The sequence below is a fragment of the Melanerpes formicivorus genome, unplaced genomic scaffold (assembly GCF_026170545.1).
Source record: "Melanerpes formicivorus ecotype bairdi unplaced genomic scaffold, bMelFor1.0.p_v2 SCAF_35, whole genome shotgun sequence".
Lineage (NCBI taxonomy): Eukaryota > Metazoa > Chordata > Aves > Piciformes > Picidae > Melanerpes > Melanerpes formicivorus.
The window spans coordinates 5,757,071-5,781,315 of record NW_027142387.1 but is presented as its reverse complement, the minus strand read 5'-3'; the positions used below and the strand labels follow the sequence as shown (position 1 = coordinate 5,781,315).

The 24,245-nt window shown below is 50.9% G+C and overlaps 1 protein-coding gene across 1 annotated transcript; it reads right to left on the bottom strand.

The window, feature by feature from the left end:
- Positions 1-188: 188 nt before the first annotated feature.
- On the bottom strand, positions 189-16,859 carry MTURN (maturin, neural progenitor differentiation regulator homolog). Its single transcript, XM_068156988.1, has 3 exons — positions 16,535-16,859; positions 10,939-11,061; positions 189-3,851 (listed from the first exon to the last, which is right to left on the bottom strand). The coding sequence occupies exons 1-3, from the start codon at positions 16,694-16,696 to the stop codon at positions 3,741-3,743; spliced, it is 396 nt and encodes a 131-aa protein (XP_068013089.1). The 5' UTR covers positions 16,697-16,859; the 3' UTR covers positions 189-3,740.
- Between the last annotated feature and the right edge of the window lie 7,386 nt (positions 16,860-24,245).

Genomic DNA, 24,245 nt, shown 5'->3' with positions numbered 1-24,245 from the left:
CTGGGTCATGCCACCCCCTGGAGTAACCTCAATTTGTGGTAGGAGTGAGGGAAAAATAAAATACAAATAATATGCAAAAATACTTTGTAATACAATGAAACCAGTTCTGCATCTCTGGCATCGTTTGGTAAGCAGGGAACGAGTAACACAGCAATACAGGAAGGTACTTGGTCAAGGTAAGCAATCAATATTTTTTGATAAAATACATTTTATATTAATGCTCATTCACATTTAATGCACATGGAAATTCAGTTTTCTACATATAAAATTCCAGCTGATCCTCACTGCTGCCTGGGCATGCTTCAGTTCAGCAGCAGAGCTCCATGTGTTCAGGCTAGGAGGGCTGAGCTCTGCCGGAGCAGCCACACAGTCCCTGGCCCATTGTGCAGGGCCTCCTGGCTCTCCAGCACTTCAGTCTGGTGTGGAAGTCACCCAAATGACACATGGCATTCCAAAATAAAGGGAGTTAGTGAATACAGAAGATGATAAAGCTGCATCATTTACAGGTTACGTTTGCTTTGGCCGCATTAACGCTCAGTCGGTATGCAGGGAAAGGTGGCAAAGGGCAGCACCCCCTGCCCACCCAGAAGCAATTACAACCACTGGGTCTTACAACAGCTGGTCTTCATTTCATGGATTCCTGCCTGTCCCACTGCCACCCAGAGCCCAGTTCTCACCAATACTTGCAGAGCAAATCCTTTGTGGCACTTTGCTCAGTTAAGATCCTGTCTGTCCTGTGCCTCAGGCCCCTAACACCATGCAAGGGTTGCAAGGTGCCTCCAGCTGCAGGTCCTCAGCTACCACACACCTCCCCCCTGTACCCTCCCCTTGGCTGTGCAGGCACTTTGCATGTAGCCACATACTGAACCAAACAGTGGGACTGACCCTGCTGGAAAACTACCTGCCCATGAAGAGGGAGAGGGCAATTTTCCATCCTGACCAACCCCACAGCTCAGCATGCAGGGGTGTGTGTGGGTACGTGCCCGTGGAGGTGGTGCCAGCCACCTGCACCTAAATGAAATGAGTGCAGTCAGCTAGCAAATCTGAATGGCAGGGCTTTGCCTCAAGCCTCCATTCCTTGCATTATGTTACAGTAGACCAAGCCAGCCCCAAAATTATACTGCTATGAGCCACAACCAGAGAGTCATAGAATGGTCTGGGTTGGAAGTGACCTCCAAAGGTCATCCAGTTGAATCCCCTCTGCAGTAAGCAGGGGCATCCTCCACTAGAGCAGGTTGCTCAGAGCCCTGTCGAACCACACTTTGAATACCTCCAGGGATAGAGCCCCAGCCACCTCCCTGGGCAACCTGTTGCAGTGTTCCAGCACCCTCATGGTGCAGAAGTTGTTCCTCACATCTGATCTAAATCTGCTCTGCTCTCATTTCAAACCACTGCCCCTCGTCCTGCCTCTGAAGACCTTTACAAAGAGTCCCTCTGCAGCCTTCTTGTAGCCCCCTTCAGGTACTAGAAGGCTGCTATTAGGTCCTATCCCTTAAATGACTCTACACTCTGTCTCTCCTGGGACACTTTTTCCATTGAAGTTTTTATTTTCCTTTCTGGAAGTCATTGTGTAGGATGTTAAGTGCTGTGAGTTCCCTTCCTTAAGGTAATAAGGGTAGCACCATCCAGCAAAATAAAACCAGCAATAAATTCAAAATATAAGTACAAGAGGACTGGATGCTACAAAGAGACAGCTTCTCCTGAAGCACAGATCTGTTTCAGGCTATGGCATCTGTTTTAGCTGGAGAGGAAAGAAAAACTTAAGGACTTAGAGAAAGGATGGAAAGAACTGGGCTTACACTTTATTTTAGTAAGCAAAAAGCCTATTGCTGCTGTTCAGTATTACACAATGAGGTGCCACAGCTCTCACATCACCAGCCCAGAGACAATGTGCTGTGACTGCCATGTTTGTGCTGCAGGCCCAAGGAACATGCCAGGCTGCATTAAGCTGCTTCTCTTCCACTTATCCTATTTTAAATATTCTTAAACTCCAACTTTTGCCAGCGTTGCAGACACCTCAGGTACTACACACTGTCCCAGATATGGTAGGTCTTTGCCCCAGACTGGTACAATCAATTGCTCTGCATCAATTGCATCATCAGAAAGGAAAACTTGCTCTCTTAGGTTACACTGAAAAGAACAAAGTCTTTAAAAAAAATCTATTGAAGAGACACTGCTCACAATGGGATTTTCAAAATGCTCTGAGTTGTTTCTAGGAGTTGCCCAAGCATCTTCTCTTCACTCACCTGTCATTTGATAGAGCTCATTCTGCATAACAGAGGTTGTGAAGCATGGGGCCTTCCTTCCATGACTTGTAAATAATAGGGGGAAAAAAGGAGTAAATTTAGAAACATTTTGCAGAGCTGTGGAAACAGCTGAGCAACAGCACAGTCCCCTTTCCTTCTCCTATTCTCAGTACAAAAAGCGAGTAAATAAAGAGATGCTGCACATTCACAGCCTGGCACTCATCCTGCAGTCACTGCCGTCTAAGCACAACAGCTCAAAAATAAGCGGGGTCTTCTCCTTTACACCACCAAACCCCACTGGGGAGCAAGTCCTCAGCACAGTAAAACCTCATGTGTTTTTTCTATCAGCCCAAGTAGTAGCTTTTTAGCACCTCCTCCAAAGAAGATGGAGGGCCCAGGGAGAGGAGCAGGCTCAGCACCACTTTGGGAGCCAGGCGCTGGTTTATGCCCTCATGGCTCCCCAGTGAAGCTGCACCTCAGTTCCCCATGGTGCCAGGTTTGAGTCACGATTATGCAGCGTACCAAAACCAGCAACATTGGAAACCGGTTGCCATGCAGAAGCAGGACAGGTGATGGCTGTTTTCAGTTGATTTGTAGGAGAGCAGCATTTGGCTTTGGATGAAATGGTGTTGGGGTGCCAGGGCTGGTCATGCCGCATGCTGCTGACACTAACTCCTCCTGGTTACTCATCCAGTGCCAGTAACTCTGGTGCCATAGAATCACATTGGAGAATCACAGACTGGTTTGAGCTGGAAGGGTCATAGAAGGTCAACTAGTTCCAACTCCCTGCCATGTGTAGGGACACCTTCCACTAGACCAGGCTGCTCAAGGCCTCATCCATCCTGGCCTTGAGCAGCTCCAGGGATGTCAATAAAATGATGTTTATGTGACTGACAGCCTGGCTACTCCCCTGTATTTCCCACTTCCTATTATATTTTGAAGCCTCCACGTGCACTTCTGCAGTACCAGCCACTACTAAACTAGTGCTTTTCAGGAGAAAACTCTCCAAGTTTGGTACTTTGTCCAAAACCATAGCTGTTGAACTGAAAAGAAAGGTGCAGGTGCTGCTGCTCTGCTTGCTCTCTGCATTGGTTTCCTTGGGCAGGTCACTGGTGATGCCACCAAGCACTGGCACTCCCATCACACGTCCCTACATTCTTGGCTCTCCACATTCACTGCTCTCCAACACAAACCGAAGAGACAACTCAGCTGCAAAACTACTTCTAGGCTGGTAGTGGCAGGGTGCAACCAGGACAACTCCATAGCAAACCCACTGAAGCAGGAGCAAAAGTCAGGTCACTTCTTGGCAAAGCTGATCACAGGTTACTACTACTGAATTTTATTTGTTTGTTTGCTTGTTTGAACTGTTTCGTAAAACTTTGATCCTGGGAGCCAGCTATCCCCATGTGATGTGCTCATCGGAACAAGCTAGCGTGGGGCCACCTGAGCCCACCTGGCACCAAAGGCTTCTGAATGTTTCAGCATCTCAGACAATCACTGCTGACTGACACCCATCTGTTGGTGATCGGCTTCGGGTTCCTCTTCTTCCACGTCTGCGTTATACTCTTCAAATGCATCGTCATCAACATCCGGAAGCCCGAGCAACTACGAAGAAGAGAAAATTCTGTGAATGACTCACTGGTGCAGCTCCACCGCACATCTCCACCCAATGCCTAGCAGCCACTTCTTGACAACCCCTAAACCTGGAATAATAGTCCTGCATAACCATTTTGACTCCCTTTCTCTTCCTCCTGAGACGCAGAACAACTTGAAAATGCAGCCTCACACCAAGTACAGAGCTCACGGACCACAAGACAAACACAACCAAAGCAAAGGACTTGCACAAAGTTTCATTTTCTTCCCTGAGGTCATATCAGGAATTGAGACTAGGCAGTGGTTTAACTTCAGAAGGAACCATGACAATACTGTAGCAGGAGTTATCTTGCTTTAAGATTGTCTTTGGCAACCCTGCAAAGCCAAAGAAGAAAGCATCCTCACACAGAACTGGCTAGTATGGAGTAGGCAAGAACTCCCTAAAACCCCAACAGATCCCACCACATTGAGTGTTTCTCTTTCACCCTTCATCCCACCACACCAGACAAAGTTCTGCATGCTGGGTGAAGCTCTTGCAGTGGGAAATACCTGTGTGCAACTCAAACTTGCCCAAGTCTCTGTATTTCTGCATATTAGCTTTGGTCTTGTGAAGAATCCTCAGCCTACCTTCCTTGGACAATGTTTGGATGCCTCCACCCAATGGTCACTTTTTCACCACAGGAAAAGGAGCAAATAGAGATGCCTGAACTTTTCCCCTCTCCTCCAGATGGTTGCCAAGCCAACAGGAGTCAAGAAGACAGATAAACCAAATAACAGCCAAAATAATGCATCTGTTGTGGAAATCTCAGAGTAGGATCTTCCACCAGCAGCTGTTATTATCCACAAAGCAAAACCACATGCCAGGCACTATTTGGAATGCCATGTGTCCAGCTTGCCAGGGCTGCAAGAGCAGCACAGATGAGGCATGGAACACCCTCTGTGGAGAGTGCCATGGAAGAGGCAAAATCCAGACAGACAGTGAGGAGAGGGTACTGTCTAACTGGTAGGAGGAACATGAGAGGGCTGTGATGAGGCAGTTTTTTAGGGACCTGTGCTAATGTAGCCTGTGACTGACATTCAGAATTACTCAGTGGGTACAAGGCTAAGGCACAGAATTAGCCTCTGGGTCCACTGAAGCCTGCATCCCTCACAGCCACCAGCAGAAAACCAGGTTTGTAGTTGCAAGGTTTCTTTAGCCCTGAGACAGGAGTGATGCTGACTAAACCCCTTCCTTTGCATTTTAACAACGCTTTAGGAGAGACCTCCAGCTGAAAACGTTCTTGCTTTCTGAGCAGGACAAGGAATAAACATTCCTAGGCATGAACATCTTCCCAATCTAATGCTTAACATGAAACTGATTGGTTTGTTGTCAGGTTTTGCTTAATTCTAAAGATACAATTCTAGTTTTAAAAATGCAAAGGCAAGGCCTCCAGACCTTCTTATCCACCAGTATTATTTTTTGCTAAACTCGTTTGGTCTATGCAAATTAAATGTGAGTCTTATCCTGCTCTGTTTGTAACACCCAGCAGAAACGGTTTTGATCACTTTTGGCCCTGCTCTGGTTGTAATTCCTCCTTGATTTGCAGGAAAAGGAGCCACAAGTCTTCATTTAATGGGAAACTGTAAAATTAGCATGGAAAGCACAATATACACCACAAGAACTGCCAAGACACACGTGGAGCAGAAGGGTGGGGAGCACATCCTGCTTCCCACACATCCCTGCACCCTTGGGAAACCCAGCTCTCCTCTCCCTGGCACAGGCTGAATAAGAGGGATGCTGCTGACATCACTGGTTTCACGGGGTGTAGGAAGGAAAGGGATGGGATGTTCCTTCAAGAGAGGGATAGTTTTGTTCTCTCAAGGATATTTTAGGATCTTCCAAGGCACCAAGAACCTCGGTGACACAGGTCCTGCTTTTAGGGGTTGCTCTCCAGACTGCAGTGACAAATCCTCGAGTATGGGAAGTGAGGGTATAGAGAGTTCTGCAAACACTGGGTCAAAGCAGAAAGAGTCTGTATAAAAGATGAGGACAAAGTAGAATGATGAAAGTGGCTTGAGTTGATCCTGGAACAACTCCAAACTCATCTCAATTTCAAAAACTATTTTCTGTTTCTAGTCCTTAGCTACTTCATATATTAAAGTATCAGCAGTGCAGCACCCATGGAAGGATTTCAATGGAGAGCAAAAACAAGGAGAGAGGAAGTAAAACATGGAAAGGATGTAGGAAGAGAGAGCTGATTCACACTACTCAAACAGTCAAGGGGAACAAAACTGCCCAGTGGGAACACGTGGGGAGAAGGAAGACAGCAGAGTGGTGAAGAGAGAGGATAACCACCAGCGGCTGCACCACCTGAACTACATCTATTTGCTCCTGCTGGCCAGAGTACCCAGCTGGTGGCAAAGGAGAGGTCATAGTATCATAGTATCATAGTATCATTCAGGGTTGGAAGGGACCACAAGGATCATCTAGTTCCAACTCCCCCGCCATGGGCAGGGACACCCCACACTACATCAGGCTGGCCAGAGCCTCATCCAGCCTGGTCTTAAACACCTCTAGGGACGGGGCCCCAACCACCTCCCTGGACAACCCATTCCAGGGCTTCACTACTCTCATGGTGAAGAAATTCCTCCTCACATCCAGCCTGAATCTCCCTGCCTCCATCTTCATTCCATTCCCCCTAGTCCTATCACTACCTGAGATCCTGAGAAGTCCTTCCCCAGCCTTCCTGTAGGCCCCCTTCAGATACTGGAAGGCCACAATGAGGTCACCTCGGAGCCTTCTCTTCTCCAGACTGAACAGCCCCAACTTCTTCATGTGTGTGGATTCACTGGGATAAATAAATGGCTTCCACCCTGAAAACTACCCAGGTCAGAAGCCAGCTTTCAGCTGAAGGTGAGCTCAGTGTGAGAGCCATGGAATTTGCTGCTGAGTTGTAAGGCTTCATGTTTTGGTTCTCTGCAAACTCTGCCATTTGGTGTGATGTCCCTCAGGCATTTTTCAGCTCTTTTTTACCTCTTTCAATGTGCCCCAATTTTACAGAAATAACCCAGCAGTTTTGAAGCCATGGCAGCAGAGTGCCACTGCATCCTACCAAAAGCTGGTGTGAAAACACACTGGAAAAAAGACAAAGCAAGCACAGGACCAGGCTTTAGTGGGTAACACAATGCCATGCTGGAGATAACTTGGTTCTGCCAAGCCCTGGTGTGAAGGTCTCAGTCTCCTGGCAGAGCTTACAAGCACCAGCACAGATATGCTGGCACCAGAGAGACAAGGGCATCAGAGGAACTGGGATGGTCTAGGCAAATGGTGATATTTGGGCCCAGTGCCACTGATATCATTTCATGCACCTGCAAGGTGTCCAGCACTATGGGATGCCCCCTGAATAAGTGGACAATAAGGCAAATTACAGAGTTTTGTGGAAGTTGACCCAGGAAGGCAGTGATGGGCAGAGACAACTCACCCACCACTACCTTCAGCAAAGAAACAGCTTGAGCTTGCCTATAGCAGGTTTGACAGATGAGGTTTAGCTGTTGGGGGTTAACCAACACTGTTTTAAAGCCTTGGTTAAATAAATATCCTGCCCTGGCACTGTGCTTATCCCCATAAAATCTAACAGAGAGATGGCTGAGAGCAGCGAGAGCTGGGGAGCAGCCTGAGACCACCCTCATTGCCTCCTGAGCCCAGGGAAGAGCAGCCAACAGAGGGAAATCTCTGCCTGGCACTGAGAGGGATGCCAGCTGCTGGGCATCCCTGCTCTTAATGCCTTCCAGGCCAGGGTAAGGCTGCACAGGCATGGCTGGGCTGTCACAAGTGTGTGGAGCTCGGGTGAGCTGAGGCACTGGGCAAAAATGGGTCTGAGAGCCCTTGATTATGGAAGGGCAGGTGCTTGTGCCATGCAACAGGGCACAGGGAGCTGTGGGTGCACTACCATGGTCTCTTCTTCCTTTTAAAGGACTCCAGCAAAGACTTTCCCAACTGTCTAATAATCTCAGACCTCCAGCTGGAAATACCAAGATGAAAAATACTTTCAGAAGATGCTTACCAAGCACATGCTAAAAACCTGGTCTCTCCTCAGTGTCTCAGAGTGAGCAGCCAGGACCATCAGACCCTTCTGAAGAGCCCAGGCTGACCTCCAGCAGCAGTTTTTCCTAAACTGCCACTTTTCAAACTGAAATTTGCAAGACTGCTCTCTGACAGCAGATAGTTTCATAGAATTCAGAGATTCATAGAATGGGTTGGGTTGGAAGGGACCTTGAAAATCATCTAGTTCCAACCCCCCTGCAATAGGCAGTGGAGAAGAAATGCCCTGCAAATGCTCCGATACCACTGAGCAGGGCTTATTAGCAGAGAATGGATGGGGAACAGAATGAAGTAACCCAAAGAAATAATTTCCCAAGGCTGATGGAAGGTGGCTTTGTCCTGGCAAAGCCCTGAGGGTGACAAATAATTGTTTCCATACATATGCTGTAACACCCTTTGCTTTTACAAGTCTCTCCTACCATGCAGGTGCTATTTTTATTAATCACAAGGAGGGAATAGTGTCAATCCAGTCCTTCTTAGGCTGGTCTGCACACAACCATCCCTCAAATGACAAACCCCATTTTGTCACACCAATGCAAATCTCTCAATACCAGGTCAAAGGAACATTTGAGAAACTGAAATCTTTGTGCTTCATCCAAGAGAAAATGAAGAGAGACTTGACTGCAGTCTGCAAGAGGTCTCTGACAGCTGAGGATGCTGGGTTGGAGCAGACAAAAGCGTAATGAAATTCAGCAGCTAGGGAGCAAAACTGAAAACATGCAGATTGTAAATAAGAGAGTTTTTCACAGGAGCGGAACTAATGAGGAGGAGAAAAGGAGCCCAGCAGGGCTGTATCCTTTAAATCACCTGAAGACTTTCCATCAAGGCTGAGTGTCTTTGGGAAAGACCCACAATTGATGTGCTTGCTTGTGGGAATCATGGGGTGAAAAGCGATGTTTTAGCAGAAGGGCCTGGATGAAATGAGTGCAATGGTTCCCCTTGCTTTGAACCTTCTGAAGAGCAGTTTCACTTGGTTTGAGTGAAGCCAGTTCCTCAGGAACTTCAGAGATGCTGAATAAATGTGGTTTGAATGAAAGAAGTGATCTGCACCAATTTAATTAAGGTTTCTGAGTTTTTCTGAAGCCCTCTGTAGTTAAACCAAGGCAAGTTTCTCCTCAAAGGCACAGCTCTTCAGGTCAGGAGAAAACAGCTACGAAGATCCAAGAGCCAAATATTGTTCTGGGAAACATATTTATATTTTTGTATGTTTTCACAATTCCAAGCAGCTGTGCTGATGGATCAGATTTCCAGCCCTTTCTAAGAAAAGTCTGCATCTGTTCTACTTCTTTCCAGCCTCTCAAAGGATTCTTTAAAATGATGCTCTTTTATGTGGACCAGCTGTGGTGGTCCACATAAGACAATGCAAGGGTGGAAGGCAGGGAGGAGTTTTCATGTGCAGGCCTCCCCTTTTGCTCTGAGTGCTTGGGATACACTTTCAGGTTTCTCAATTAGTCAGCCAGAAAAGGAGGGGAGGGGGGAAAGCTCTGCATTTCCAGTTGAGAATGAAAATGTCCACCCATCAGCATTCCTGTGGATATCATGGGAGCATAGCTCTGGCAGTGATCCTCTGCCCTGCTTTGCACCAGCCCCTTACCCAGCCCCAGGTGCTCAGAGGAGAGGCTGTGCCAGGGAAGGACTTGGCAAAAACAAACAACAGCCGCTGGCCTAAATCGCCTCACCCTGACCAAACCCAGGCTTTGAACCAAGCCTTAGTGTTAAACAAGGATGGCAAAAGCTGAGCAGCAGCAAAACAGAAGAATACAAATCTCCTCCCCACAAACCTCAGCTTCTGCTCCAACTTCTTCTCAAGCAGTGGCCAAACTGGAATTTTCAAATACCAAATGGCAACAGTCCTAACAAAACCTGGAGCATGCAGGGGAAGGAAAAAGCCAGTCCTAAAGTAAACCAAACCACTCTGAGGGGAGGCTGTAATTCCAGCCTCCCAGCGGTTTACTCTTGCTGCTCAGATCGTCACCAATCTCCCCAGCTCCACTGCCAGGAACAAGTCCACCACAAAGTCCTGCATCCCATCCCTCGGCGCCAGCGCTGCGCCAGAACACAGCCCCTGTGCCGCTGGAAGCCGCAGCCATCGTCTCCCACGCGGCCTGGCCTCCTGCACCCTCAGCACAGAGGTGCCAACAAAAAGGCAGCTGCCTTCCAAGAAACCATTTCCAGTCCCTGGAAGCAGCTCACATGCCAACAGCCCAGCCCCAGGCAGCTCCTGGAGATTCACAGATTGCACTGGGTTGGAAGGGGGCTTTGAAAGTCATCTTATCCAATGCCCCTGCAGTCAGCAGGGACACCTCCAACTAGAGCAGGCTGCATCAAGCCTGATCTTGAATGGCTCCAGGGACAAGGCCTCAACCTGTCAACCTTGGCAACCTGTTCCACTGTCTCACCACCCTCACTGTGAAGAGCTTCCTTCTGATGTCCAACCTAAATCTCCTCTGCTCCAGTTTAAAACCATTGCCCTTCATCCTATTCCCACAGGCCCTTCTGAACTGTCCCTCCCCAGCCTTCCTGTAGGCTGCCTGGAGCATTCTCCTCTCCAGGCTGAGCAGGCCCACAGGGAGATGCTCCAGACAGATGTCTGATCATCTTTGTGGCCTCCTCTGGACCCTCTCCATCAGGTCCATTTCCTTCCTGTGCTGAGGGCTCCAGAGCTGAACACAGCACTGCAGGTGAGTCTCAGCAGAGCAGAGGGGCAGGATCCACTCTCTCCATTTCTGGCCATTCTGTTTTTGATGCAGACCAGGCTGCCATCGGCCTTCTGTTCTGCAAGTGCCCATTGCTGGCTCATGTCCAGCTTCTCCTAACCAAGACCCCTAAGTCCTTTTCTGCAGGGCTGCTCTGAATCTTATCACCCCCAGCCTGGATTGATATCAAGGGTTGCCCCAGCCTAGGTGCAGGACCTTGCAGATGCAAGTCCCTGCAGAAGAAAGACCACCTCATTCCACTCAGTGCTATCACAAGCCACAGGCAACTATCAAGGTTCACAAGTCAAAAAGAGACACTTACTGGCCTGAAGGACTTGAAGACTTTTTCCAGTATTTCATGGAGTGTCTTTTTCCCACAGGAGGAGATGTAATCCTGGGCAAGCTGCAGGAAGGGTAAGCAATCCTCACTTTCGCTCCACACATGCTGAAAGCCAAGAGCAACACAAGAAAAGAAAGGTATTAGCAGGAACCCACACTGGCCTCTCCACGTGCTTCTACAAGGTGCCACGTTGTAAACATTTGCCAAAGGACACTGGGCTTGTGCAGCTCAGGCCTGCAGTGGGGGTGGGCACTGCAGGCTGCTACAGAAGCCATGCTTCTGAGGAGGAACCTTCATCTCATGAACATGAAGCATCAGAAAGCAGGGAAATGGATCCAGGAGGTAAAACGCTTCGTGGCTGCACTGGCAGTAGAGGACAGGCATGCCTTCTGCATGTGCATTCTACAGGTGAGGGTGTTTGACAGCCCTGCTCAGACCTGGAAGTCACCATGGGTTTTCTCTTCTGCATTATGTGCTGTAATGAAGCCCTCAGGAAGAGCTAAGACATTTGTCTTCCTGGTGTTAGTGCAAGTTGATGTGACTCTGCAGGTGGAACTTCATGTGCAATACCCTTGACAACACAGAAGAAAAGAAGCAAAACATTCCCTTGGGTTAGACACAAGGCCAAGGAGAAACATTTGGGCACTCACAACATCCTGACACTTCGTGCCTCCATCCCTCCCTTTTCTTCCTGGGCAGTCACATTTAAGCCCATTTGGGATATTCCTCCCATCTTTTTCTTGTTTCAAAGATGCTGGTTCCTCAGCCTGGCTCTATGAAGCCTCTCCCAAAACTGTTGCTTGTTCTGCTCCTCTCAGGCTGTTTGAAACAGGGCTGGTGAGCAATGGTGGAAGCACTCAGGTAGGTGGCTCTGACACAGCAGGGCAGCACTGGCTCACGCAGACTTCTAAAGACCTTGCTGAAGCCTTTGTGCACGGGCCTGTCACAGCAGTAACACAGAAGAGCTGCTTTGAGACTCTAACACCTCTGTTGTTGCACAGCAGCTCTTTTCCCCCGAAGTGCCAAGCAGCTTTCCCCTGTGCTATAAACAGCAAGTGATGCTTACAGCAGGAAAGAGGAGGCGCTCTCTGCAGCTCAGCTAACATCCAGGGAAAGAGCAAGAGGGGCAGATGTTGCACTCCCTCACACAAAACTTGCCCATCACCTCCCCGAGCAGTGGTGGCACCTGCCTGGGATGCAGTGGTGGCACCTGCCCAGGGGGCATCTCTGCCCTTGCCAAATGCAACGACCACTGAATGTCTCCTCAGCTGTGGCTGTAAGATGACAACTGTAGCTGCCTTGCTATGAGCCTCCCCTGACCTACATTTTCTTTGCTGCTTGTTGCATTTCACAAGCACAAACACAGTGAAATGTTTTGTTAGGAAGAGAGCCCTGCCTTACTGAGCAAGTTCTGTGCTTGCCATATAACCAGAGCCATCTCCTAAGCAGTGTGGCAGTGAGTTCTTTACAGACTTGCCAGCTCTCAAAGGCACATCCCACAAGTCTCATGATACTTGGTGCCATCCCTGTAGCCCTATAAATATGTAGCCACATCTCAGCTTTTGTTTACCACATGAAAACTTAAACTCTGCACTTTGTGATTTCTATGGCCTAAAAAAATCCAGAAGGTACACAAAGTGAACTCAAAAGGAACCCTCTTTAAAGTATCAACACTCTCAAATCACAGCACTTGAAGAACAGCCTTGAGATTTGAGGTCTGACCCATCATTTCTTAGTACTTGGGGTTAGCAACAGTTGTTTAATTCCTCCTAATCTTTGCATCAAACTGGAGAGCTGGATGCTGCAGCTTGGTAATTGATGGTTCAAACTAGACCTGTTGTAATTGTTTATAGGTATCAGATGATGCTGACTGTTAACATCCTGATTCTTGTTTAAATTGTGGCTTCTTTTGATGACCAGAGCTATACACAGGAGCTTTCCACTTAAATGAAAATCAGGCTTTGCCCTTTTAGAAATAACAGCTAGCTCATTCTCCAGGGAAAGTTAACCCCCTGCTGTCCTGCCATGGTTTTGCAGTCTCCTCTCAAGCTGCACCACCTTTTAGACTCTGGTATGAATTTGTCAGCAGTAATGCAGAAGATGATTTATCAAGAAGGGAAAGCCTAAGTGAGTAACTCATCATTGAGCCTCTGGGGAGAATTTTGTAGAGCATCACGAGGCCTCCAAGAATTTTCACATCTGCAGAAGATTTAGAACTTTGACTGTGGCAACAAATGCACTACGAAAGTGCCATTAATGCATGCAGCTCACTCAGAAAGGGCTTGTTTTCATCTCCCCCTCCCCAGGAAAACTCAACCATAGCAAGGACCAGGGTTATGACACCTGGAAGTTCAGCTGCAGCCACAGCTCTCTGGGGAGCGGGACAGTGCAGGAACTGAGCTGCACCACTGACTCACCCATCTCCAGAGGAACCTACAACAGCGATTCTGTCCTCCCAAAATAAAAACAAGCATGATCCAGGGATTCACCTCCTGCTTGGAAAGTTGGGAGTAGCCAGCAAGGCTGCCTATCTGGAGATGCTTTTCCTGGAGAATCTCCGATACCTGAGGGTCTCTTTGCAACAGAAATGGTCTGCCAGCAAACCATGGGCCACACTTGGCCGTGGCTGTGCAATTAAAACATCATTAACTTCACCACCCGAGTATGTGTGTACCAGGCCTGCCTGCTTTTGCTCACAGTTGCTTTGTATCACTACAAAAACACAGCCATTGATTTCCACCTCAGCTGACCTAGGGGCATGGTTGAATTATTTAGTTCAGTGTCTACACACTGCACATCACTGAGGCAATTCAAGGGGTTGCATCTGGAGGGGTTTGCTTCCCTCACACTTTCAGATGATCCAGCATTGCTGGATGACAGCGTGATTTGCTGGACCACCTTCTAACCAGCTCATCCATGGAGTATGGCAGCAGGCAGCAAGTGGTGGTTCTTTCCTTGTTTCTCTTCTTTTCTTCTCTTTGCAGAAAATATTCAGACTCACTAACTCTGTTCTAAAATATTTGACAGGAAATCTTGCACCAAGGCAGCACCCCATTTTTGTTTGCTTTATTGGTTACTTTGGATCCTGCAGTAACACAGACTACTAGAAGAGCATGGCAGCCCTCACCCTCACTGATTACAGCCATACAAGTCCTATTCAATTTTTGAGAGCATCATGAGCCTCGGGAATGAAATCATACACAGTTCAGCTGTCTAAAACACTGATTCAGAGAGCTTTAATGTCCAAGGTGCTACTGAAAAAGTCAATGGGCATCTAGATGGGTCTTCCACATCCCTAGCATGTTGAAAAGCTAGCCCAAAGATACGCTTCCAGGAAATGCAAATCATATGACTGTTGTGACCTGGGATCTCTGATTTTCTGCAACATTCAGAGTTATTCTCTCCCAGACTGCATTTGGCAACCTTGCTGTGTTTTTCTCCTCCTCCCTTTTAAGTTCATCATTTCCTCCTCACAAGTGGGTTATCATGGACATCTCTGGCACCTCCTACATAGCTTTTTAAGTCACTTTGTTATGAAATGAAGATGTAAAGGAAGAAAACAAGAATTACCAGGCACTAGGTGCTTATTACGCGTGAGGCGCCTTTACACGAGCCCCAGAGTGCACAGAAGGCTGTAAAACGTGTCACTGTGAGTTAAGTTGATATTTACTCACTTTCACACCCCATTGTGTCACTGGAGCCATGCCAGGAGGCTCAAGCACAAATGAGAATCAGTCCCCTGGCTTGTATTAAGTCTCCTTAAAACAAACTTGAGTCTGTAACTGTGTATAGCAACTTATCTTCTGGACCATAAATAAAGGACAATGACTGTAGAAACCGAGACAGCCGAAGCCCCATAGTGCAGGAGGAGCAGAAGACACAATGCTGGTGTATCAGCTCATTAGTGGTTCTAATCACATTAAAGAGACACCATCAATGGGGAGAGGATTAAGAATGACACCTGTCCTGTCAGTACTACAAAAAGGGCCATAAGTTCATGACAAAGGAGACAGAAGAAACCCCTGCCTCTAGTTTTCCATTGTTTATGCTCAGCAGTTGACAGCATCAGTCCCTTCCACACAGTGTCACCACTAGTGGCTTTGGGTGGAGAGTCCTTCCCACAACAACCCTGAAATCAAAGTATTTGCCAAAAAAAAAAAAAAAGTGGCTGCAAATCCACAAAAAGTGGCCAGTGTTGGAAGCATGGGAATAGGGACTGAAACTGCTTAAGATTGTCTTCAAAGTGGGCAGGTTTAGTTTTGAAAGAGCTGGCTCAGTTGTTGATCAGGACATAAAGAAACAACACAGCTCTAAGCAACATGAGAAGCTTTCTTTGTGATGTCCGACTCCACCAGCATCCTACCACAGCTTTAGCCTCTTCCTGCAGCAGACTCCTGTGTGTCCCTGCTCAGGAGTACAGCAGACACAGCCCCGCCTGGGCACAGGCATCTCTAGATGGGAAGGAGCACCGGGCGCTGGGAGACGCTGTGTGGGGCTGGTTCTGTCCAGGGGAATCCACTCCCGGAGATGCTTCACGGCCACATCCAGGGCTGCAGCTGAAGGTCTCCTGTATCCCTGGACAACTGTACCACCAAACTCCAGGGAGCTGCTGTCAGAACCCAGCACGCCCACCTGTCCGACACACAGCACCACTGTCCTGCTCGCTGGGATCGGTGCCCCCAGAGACATCTCTTGCCTGAGGCCTCCACGCACTCATCTGTGGAACGGGCTCACCCCGCCCGTACTCGTCGGGAGAGGAATTAAGGGGCACCGGTCAGGCCCTTGCTGCGGCGAGGGAAGGACCCAAACCACCCCCGCAGTAACGGGAAGTGCGAGGAGGTGGCTTGTAACGGTAACCCCAAACCCCACCACGGCCCCGCGGCAAGCCGGCACTGCTCGGTAAGTCCTCCTGCGGTCCGCTCACCGCCGGGAGGGTCGACAACGGCACCCGCCACGTCCCGGAGCCGCGGGCTGCGCGGCCGCTGCCTTTCCGGCACAAACTTGTCGCCGAGCTCCGAGAGCGGCGGTCCCGGCACGCACCTGTCCACGGCTCCGGCCCCGGGGGAGCCGCGGGGCTGTGGGGGTGCGCGGCCCTTCTGTCATCCTGACTCCATTTTATTCCTGCCCGTTCTCCATTTGCCGTGCCCGCCCGGCCCTGCCCCGGCCCCCCGGCAGGATGGAGGGGCCGTGGGGGCAATGGCAGCTGCAGCCCCCCACGGGGCGCGGGAGCCGCGAGGAAGGGGCTCTCACCCCACCTGCCCCCCGGACCCCGCAGCCCGCCCGAGGGAAAGGCCGGGGGTGTCTCTGCCCGAAGCCTGCCCGTGGGGCCGCCCCCGCCGGCAGCGGACTCCATTTTGCAGGCTCTGGTGAGCGGCGGGGAGAATCCCGCCAGCCCCCCGCCACCGGGCGGCCCCGCCACCCCCGGCCCTGCCGTCCTCCATCTCCGCATCCCTCCTGCTCCCCGGGCGCTGCCCCTTGGGCGCTCCCCCGAGTACCGGGGACCCGCACGGACGGCGCGGGGGGAGCGTCCCGAGGTGCCCACGCGCGGCCGTGGCCGGTCCCCTCCCGGGGCACTCACGAAATTGTCGCCGCAGGCGGGCTCCGGGCACAGCACGTAGAAGGAGACTCCGGGTTCGGCGTAGAAGTCCATGCGGCGCTCGGTCTCCTCGGCGGCGATGAGCTGGAAGGGCGTGCGGGCGCACCACCGCTCCGCCGCCTCCGCCAGCGCCTCGAAAGCCATCGCCGCTGCCGCTCTCGCTGCCGCCGCGCCCGCCGCCCCGCGCGCCGCCCCGCGCCCGCCCCGCCGCCGTTATCGGCTCCCAGATGCCGGTTGCAGGTTGCGGGTTGCCAGGACCGGCCCCGCCGCCGCGGGGTAAGACCGGCTGCGACGAGCGGCCTTCGGACGAAACTCCGCCCGGGAGCCGCTGTCAGCAAAGCCCCGCCCCAGAACCGGCCTGGAGCGCGGGTCCTCCGCCGCCGGCAGCGCCCGGCTGGCTGCCCGGCTGTTCCAGAGGGGGCTGGCGCCCCGCGGCTGTGGGACTGGCTGAGAGCTGCGATTGCTTAGCCTAGAGAGGGCTGCAGGGAGACCTCGTGGTGGCCTTTCAGCACTGGAAGGGGCCGATCGGAGTGCCGGACACAGACTTTTGAGCAGGGCCTGTTGTGACAGGACACAGGGTGATGGTTTGAACTAATGAAAGGGAAATTCAGACTGGAGGGAAGGAAGAAATGTTTGACCCTGAGAGTGGTGAGACCCTGACCCCTGACCTAGAGAGGTGGGAGATGCCCCATCCCTGGAACCATTCCAGGTCAGGTTGCTTGGGGCTCTGAGCAGCCTGCTCTAGTTCCAGATGTCGCTGCTGAATGCAGGGGGCTTGGACTAGATGAGCTTCAAGGTCCCTTCCAACCCAAAGCAGTCTGTGGTTCTGTGAATGCCGATGGACTCACCCCATGACATTGGGAAGCTTTACTGGCTGTGCCCACGGTGCTGGAGGGCCGAGCCCAGAGAGTGGTGGTGAATGGTGCCACATCCAGCTGGCGGCCAGTCACCAGTGGTGTCCCCCAGGGATCAGTGCTGGGCCCCATCCTCTTTAACATCTTCATTGATGATCTGGATGAGGGGGATGAGTCAGTCATCAGCAAGTTTGCAGATGACACCAAGTTGGGAGCAGATGTTGGTCAGTTAGAGGGTGGAAAGGCTCTGCAGAGGGACCTCGACCGACTGGACAGATGGGCAGAGCCCAATGGGATGGCATTCAACAAGTCCAAGTGCCGAGTGCTGCACTTTGGCCACGGCAATCCCATGCAGAGCTACAGGCTGGGGTCAGAGTGGCTGGAGAGCTCCCAAACAGAGAGGGACCTGGGGGTGCTGATGGACAGCTGCCTGAATATGAGCCAGCAGTGTGCCCGGGTGGCCAAGAAGGCCAATGGCATCCTGGCCTGCATTAAGAATAGTGTGGCCAGCAGGAGCAGGGAAGTCATTGTGCCCCTGTACTCTGCACTGGTTAGGCTGCACCTTGAGTACTGTGTCCAGTTCTGGGCCCCTCAGTTTAAGAAGGACATCGAAACACTTGAACATGTCCAGAGAAGGGTAACAAGGCTGGGGAGAGGCCTTGAGCACCAGCCCTATGAGGAGAGGCTGAGGGAGCTGGGATTGTTTAGCCTGGAGAAGAGGAGGCTCAGGGGTGACCTCATTGCCCTCTACAACTACCTGAAAGGTGGTTGTAGACAGGAAGGGGTCGGTCTCTTCTCCCAGGAAACCAGCACCAGAACAAGAGGACACAGTCTCAAGCTGTGCCAGGGGAGGTTTAGACTCAAGGTGAGGAGAAAGTTCTTCACCGAGCGAGTCGCTTGTCATTGGAATGTGCTGCCCAGGGAGGTGGTGGAGTCACCGTCCCTGGAGGCGTTCAAGAGGAGATTGGACGTGGCACTTGGTGCCATGGTCTAGTCATGGGTCTGTGGTAACAGGTTGGACTTGATGATCCTCGAGGTCTCTTCCAACCTTAGCGATACTGTGATACTGTGATTTGCAGTCAGGTTCCTCTTGCTCTCCCTAGCATATCCCAAGTGACTGTATGTCTAGCAAAGCATCTGAGATACCAGAGCTGCCTTCATAAAGGGTGTTAGATCTGCATTGGTGTCTGCTGTACCACAACCAACCTCCTCCAGACCTCAGTGGGATTTTGGCTGGATGCCCAGGCTCTCACAGAGGTGACCAAGGAGCATGGAGTCCATATGTGGAAGCAGGCAGAAGAATTTGCAGGGACAAAAGCACCACTGACCTCTGAATCTTGTCACTACTGATCCTGGTCCTTCCTTTTTTTGGGGGGAAATGAGGCTGTGACATCAATCCCCTGCCCACTGCACCAGCCTGGGGAGCTGGGTGCAGTGACATCTGCGCAGCCATCCTTGGTGGTATGGGAGGCTCATGGGGGCTCCCACCTGTGGGTTATGTGGGACCTGTGGGTTTTCAGGCAGCCCAGGGCAGGAGTGGTGAGTCCTGAACAGCTAGGAAGGAAATCCTGACACCCTTGCTGTTTCCAGGGAGGCAGGGGTCCTGCAGAAAGCCAAATGTGACCACAGGCTGTTGGAGCCCTGGGGGTGCGAGTCTGAGTCCTGGACAGAGCTCTGCAACTGCAACAGTCCTTCAGTGTTGGGTGTTTGGTGTCAAGTATATTTACATAATTAGCATGAAAATGGGCCATGGAAAACTACAGCCCTTTCTCCTGAAAGGTGGCATTGTTGGCTTGCCTGACACCAGTGGGCAGGGTGTCACCACCTCGGCAGACATCTCTCCCTCCACAGCTCAGCAGCCACCAAGGGTGACCTCAGTCCTGCTATCTCTCTGCACTGCCCCAACACCTGGCCTTGTTTTCTGCCCTCACTGAAGTGGTTGGCACTGGATGAGGACATGGTGGTGGGAGCCAAGTCTTGTCCTCCCTCTTGCTGGAGAGGGGAGGTAAGAAGCTGTCTGATGCAGCAGGGTCAGCTGGCAGAAGGCAAACTGTGCCAGAGGGGAGGTATGTGGGGATGTGCTTCCATTTCTACCTCCCTCCAGGACATATCAGCTCCAGTGCTTTCTATAACCCTGAGCCAGGGCACCACGGGGTCAGGGAGCTATAGCTAGGTCACATCAGAGGGATGCCACTAGCCAAGAACCATGGCCTGCTGGAGCTGACATTTCCCTCTGAAGAGTGTATGGAGAGAATTGGGAAGGGAGAGCATATGCAGGGCCGTAGCTGTGCTGGTTGAATCAGCAATAGAAACGTTGGCACTTTACAGGGGTCTTCTAGTTCTGTGCAGGTCACCCACCTTCCCAGAAATAAAACTGTCAGGTCAAAGGTGAATGACAGCATGAGGGTGGCGTGGACAAATCAATTTTCTGCCATTTGCATGGACTGGAGGAGGTGTGGAGGGGAAGTATTTTAAAGTGCTAGGTCCCTGCCTTGCTGAAGTGACCTTCACAAAAGCCCTTGCCTCTGAGATGCTTGGTGATGAGCATGATCTAGAAGGCTGGAAACTCAACAGCCTTGTGCTGCAGGGAGGAAGGGAAGAGAGCACCTCACTGGGTATTTACTGTTCCCTACTCCCCCAGGACACAGTGGCATGAAATGGTGAGAGGTAAAGTAGCAGAGGAGGGGAGTGAGAAGCTGCAGGAGGTGGAGGAGCAGAAGCGTTTCTGAAACATGTCAGACAAAGGCAACTTGCCTGCAGCTGTGGTGCCTTCCCAAAACACTGACCCACTGTTCTGCTCTAGAAAGCATTAGAAATTGGACAAGTCCAACCCATGACCCAGCTACTTTCAATGTTTTTTTCCTCTGTGGTTCCTGTGAAGAGCTCTCACTGGCCTGCTGCTGGTGACCTGCCAAGCACTTGGCATTCCTGTGCCTGTCCAGCTGTAGGAGCCCCGCTGCCCTCCTGCAGTCTCCCTGCCAGCTAAACGCAGAAGGGTCATCAGGGTAAGCTCCAGTAGATGATTAGAACTTCACTCTTCACTGCTGTCCTGTGTCAGTTTCTGCTCTTCCAGTTCTCTCCTAAGGAAAAACCTGTCCCCTTGCTCCAGAAAAGGATCAAGAAATACTAGGAGGAAAAAAGTGGGTGAGGGGGTCTGATCCCCTCACAGCCAACCCTTCACAGATCTTCTTTAATCCAAGGACCTTGAAAATGAAAATATTTCTGTTATCAGTACTGGTTCATCCACAACATGCATTTCTTGTGCCCAGAGCCTTCACTACTGCTCTTGCTTGAGAGGTGATGAAGCATGTGTCCTCTGGTCTGTGGAGAGCTTTCAGGGGTGCTTGCACCATTGCAGCTCTACCCAGTGTTCACTGACCCCTTGGCAACATTAAACGTCCTGCTGCAGCACAGCAGTGCTGGGTTCTACCAGGGATCCAGTCTGAGCAGCCATTGCCTAGCAGATCAGTTTTTAACTGCTGAGGTTGGTGAAACATGAACATTTTTGGGGCTGCTACCATACTTCTAACCCATGGGGTGCGGCATCCTTCCCCCACATATTACCACAACCTCATTGTCCCTGAGGCTGGGCTCCAGGAGCCAGCATGTTGGTGTCTTGCAAATTGTTCCCCACCAGACTTCCCTGCTCCAGAGGACATTAGAGGGCTGGAGCACCTCTCCTATGAGGACAGACTGAAGGAGTTGGGGCTGTTCAGTCTGGAGAAGAGAAGGCTCCGAGCTGACCTCATTGTGGCCTTCCAGTATCTGAAGGGGGCCTACAGGAAGGCTGGGGAGGGACTTCTCAGGATCTCAGGTAGTGATAGGACTAGGGGGAATGGAATGAAGCTGGAGGTGGGGAGATTCAGGCTGTATGTGAGGAGGAAGTTCTTCCCCATGAGAGTGGTGAAGCCCTGGAATGGGCTGTCCAGGGAGGTGGTTGTGGCCCCATCCCTGGAGGTGTTTAAGAGCAGGCTGGATGAGGCTCTGGCCAGCCTGATCTAGTGTGGGGTGTCCCTGCCCAGGGCAGGGGGGTTGGAACTAGATGATCCTTATGGTCCCTTCCAACCCTGACTGATACTATGATACTATGACATCAAGCTCTTCAGAGCATCCAGCCAGCCATTTGTGTTTTTCTTGTCTCTAACGAAGGATGCAGCTGTAGCTGCCTCTTTACTTTGCGTTGCTTGGGTTTTTTGCTTTTAAATCCCATTGCCATGGTAAATGGAGTTGAGGAAAGAGGAGGAAAACTGTGAAGAAAGATCCAAGCCAAGCCAAGATGTGAATGAGAGGGAAGGTGGATTAGAAATGCACAGGTTCCCAATTAAGTTTTAGACTACCACAAAACGTTATCTGCACAGATGAATCTGCACAGAATAAAGCTCCTGCTGCTCCCACAACTCCTGACATCCTCCCTTTGAAGTCAGTGGTTGCACATCCTACTGCTTTGGCAGTCAGAAATGAAGCCCACAAATAGTGCTGGAGGGCTGGGCTGTGCAAAATCCTCTTGCTCAAGCAGCTTCCCCTGCTGGCACTGCCTGCTCCAAAATAGGCGCTTCAAAAAATCATCAAACAACCCCAGAGCTGCTCTCCTCCAAGTCACTGCTTTTTAGGGGTGGGAAGATCATGTGCTAAATGTGAAGGAGACTGTGCTGGTGTCCTGCTATCCTCCATGCTGCAGGCAGGTAGGTTTGCAGTCTTTGTTGCTCCAGGCACCCAAACCAGCAGCAGCACACTGCAGGGGGCTGTGCAGGAGCAGCGGAGCGTCTCCGGGCTCGGCAGTGCTGGGCATTGATTAAATCCACGGCACACTACATTTGTGAGCAGTGCACTGACAGATGATGGAAGCATTTGATGACTCAGCAAACTGAGGGTGACACAAGAGGCTGGATTTGCCATGGATCACTTCACCTGAAGCTCTGTTCTGACCCTCAAAGCCCAGCACAAAGCCTTCATCCTTCTGCAGGCAGGTAAACCCAACAGGAGCTTATTTTGACAGAAGCTGGTTTTGACAGAAGCTGATTTTCCTTGCAACACTCTGACCAGGGGCTGGAGGCACGGCAGCCATCAGTGCCCTTTGCAAACTCATCTGGTACTCATCTGAAGTGCTGAGACAATGGGAGGAATGAAGAGTTGTGACCTTTGTCAACTGAGGATCAGCAGGCAGCCAAGGCTTGAGATGAGGCACTGAGAGCCCAGGCTAGGTACAGGGCTGAGAGAAGTTGGGAGGAGAGCACTGCTCAGCTTCTGACTTTGCATCTTGTTGGGCTGCTACAGCCCAGGGCCTGCGTTGTTCACCAGGCAGTGTCTGCCAACACTCTTGTTTGTGTAGCCAACAGCAGACTGTGTGACCAGGCAAGCCAAGCGTGGGGGTGTTACTGGTGCAGGCTGAAAGGTGACTTTGCAAAAGCACCACCAAGCAAACAGTTCTTGTCACTTTCTCTTCCCTTGTGACGTGGAAAGGGCACAGAGCTGCAGACTGTCCCTGATTTCCAGATGAATTGCTCCACCACTATAAAAGATACTCTCATAATAGTCCCAAATTAGTTGATTGCATCATGTGCCAGAATCCTTAATGCTCTGCTATTTTAAACGTATGGAAATGGATTCAACACTTCCCATCTAGTTAGAGATGGAAATTTATTGCAAGAGACTCCACTTCCTCAGCTTCAGGCAGGCTCTGATACTCAGCTTCCTGGGCACAAGCAGGTTTGGATGAAGAATTATGACTGTAACTAGAGTGAGTTCTTCTCCTTCTGAGGGCTGGGAGAGGCAGAGGAAAATTGACTCTGGTACAAGCACTGGTGTGAGCTGACACAGATCTGCAGGGTCTGGCACATCGCTCCCTGAGGGCCCTTTCCTGAGTGTAGACACTGGCCCAGACCTTGCCCTAGCTTCTGCTGCCTTTGCTGTGCCAGAAGGTCCACACTGATGTTAGAAGCATCACTTCTGTGACAGTCACATGCTTTACGTGGGGAGCACAGGCAGTGACAGCAGTGACATTGGCCAGGTCAACACCTCACAAGCAAAGGAAGCTCTCTTCTCCTGCTCAAAGTTAGCCTAAGCTTCCAAAGGCAAAAAGCAATGATCACTCTGGATACCATCCAGAGGGACCCTGACAGACCTGACAGGTTGGCCAATGCCAATTTCAGGAAGTTCAACAAAGCCAAGTGCAAGGTCCTGCAGCTGGGTCAGGGCAATGCCAAGCACAAATCCAGGCTGGGCAGAGAATGTGTGGAGAGCAGAGATAAGGAGAAGGACTTAGAGCTGAGGAGAAACTCAGCATGAGCTGGCACCCTGTGCTGGCAGCCCAGATACCAACCCTGTCCTGGACAGGGTGGGCAGCAGGTAGAGGGAGGTGATTCTGCCCCTCTGCTCTGCTGAGACCCCCACCTGGAGTCCTGGGGCCAGCTCTGGTGCCCCCAACACAAGAAGGACATGGAGCTGTTAGAGCAGGTCCAGAAGAGGCTACAAAGATGATCTGAAGACTGAGGCTGAGAGAGTTGGGATTGTTCAGCCTGGAGAAGGCTGCAGGGAGACCTTAGAGCAGCCTTCCAGGACTTGAGGGGGTCCTGCAGGAGAGCTGGAAAGGGGCTTTCAACAAAAGCATGGAGGGAATGGCTTCAGACTGGAAGAAGCTGGTTTGAGATGAGACATTGGGGGGAAATTTTTGCCGGCGAGGGTGGTGAGACTCTGAAACAGGTTGCTTGGAGCAGTTGTGGAGCCTGGAAGTGTTGAAAGGCAGGCTGGATGAGGCCTTGAGCAAGCTGGCCTAGTGGGAGGTGTCTATGCCCATGGCAGGGGGTTAGAAACGGATGATCTCTAAGGGCTTTTCTGACACA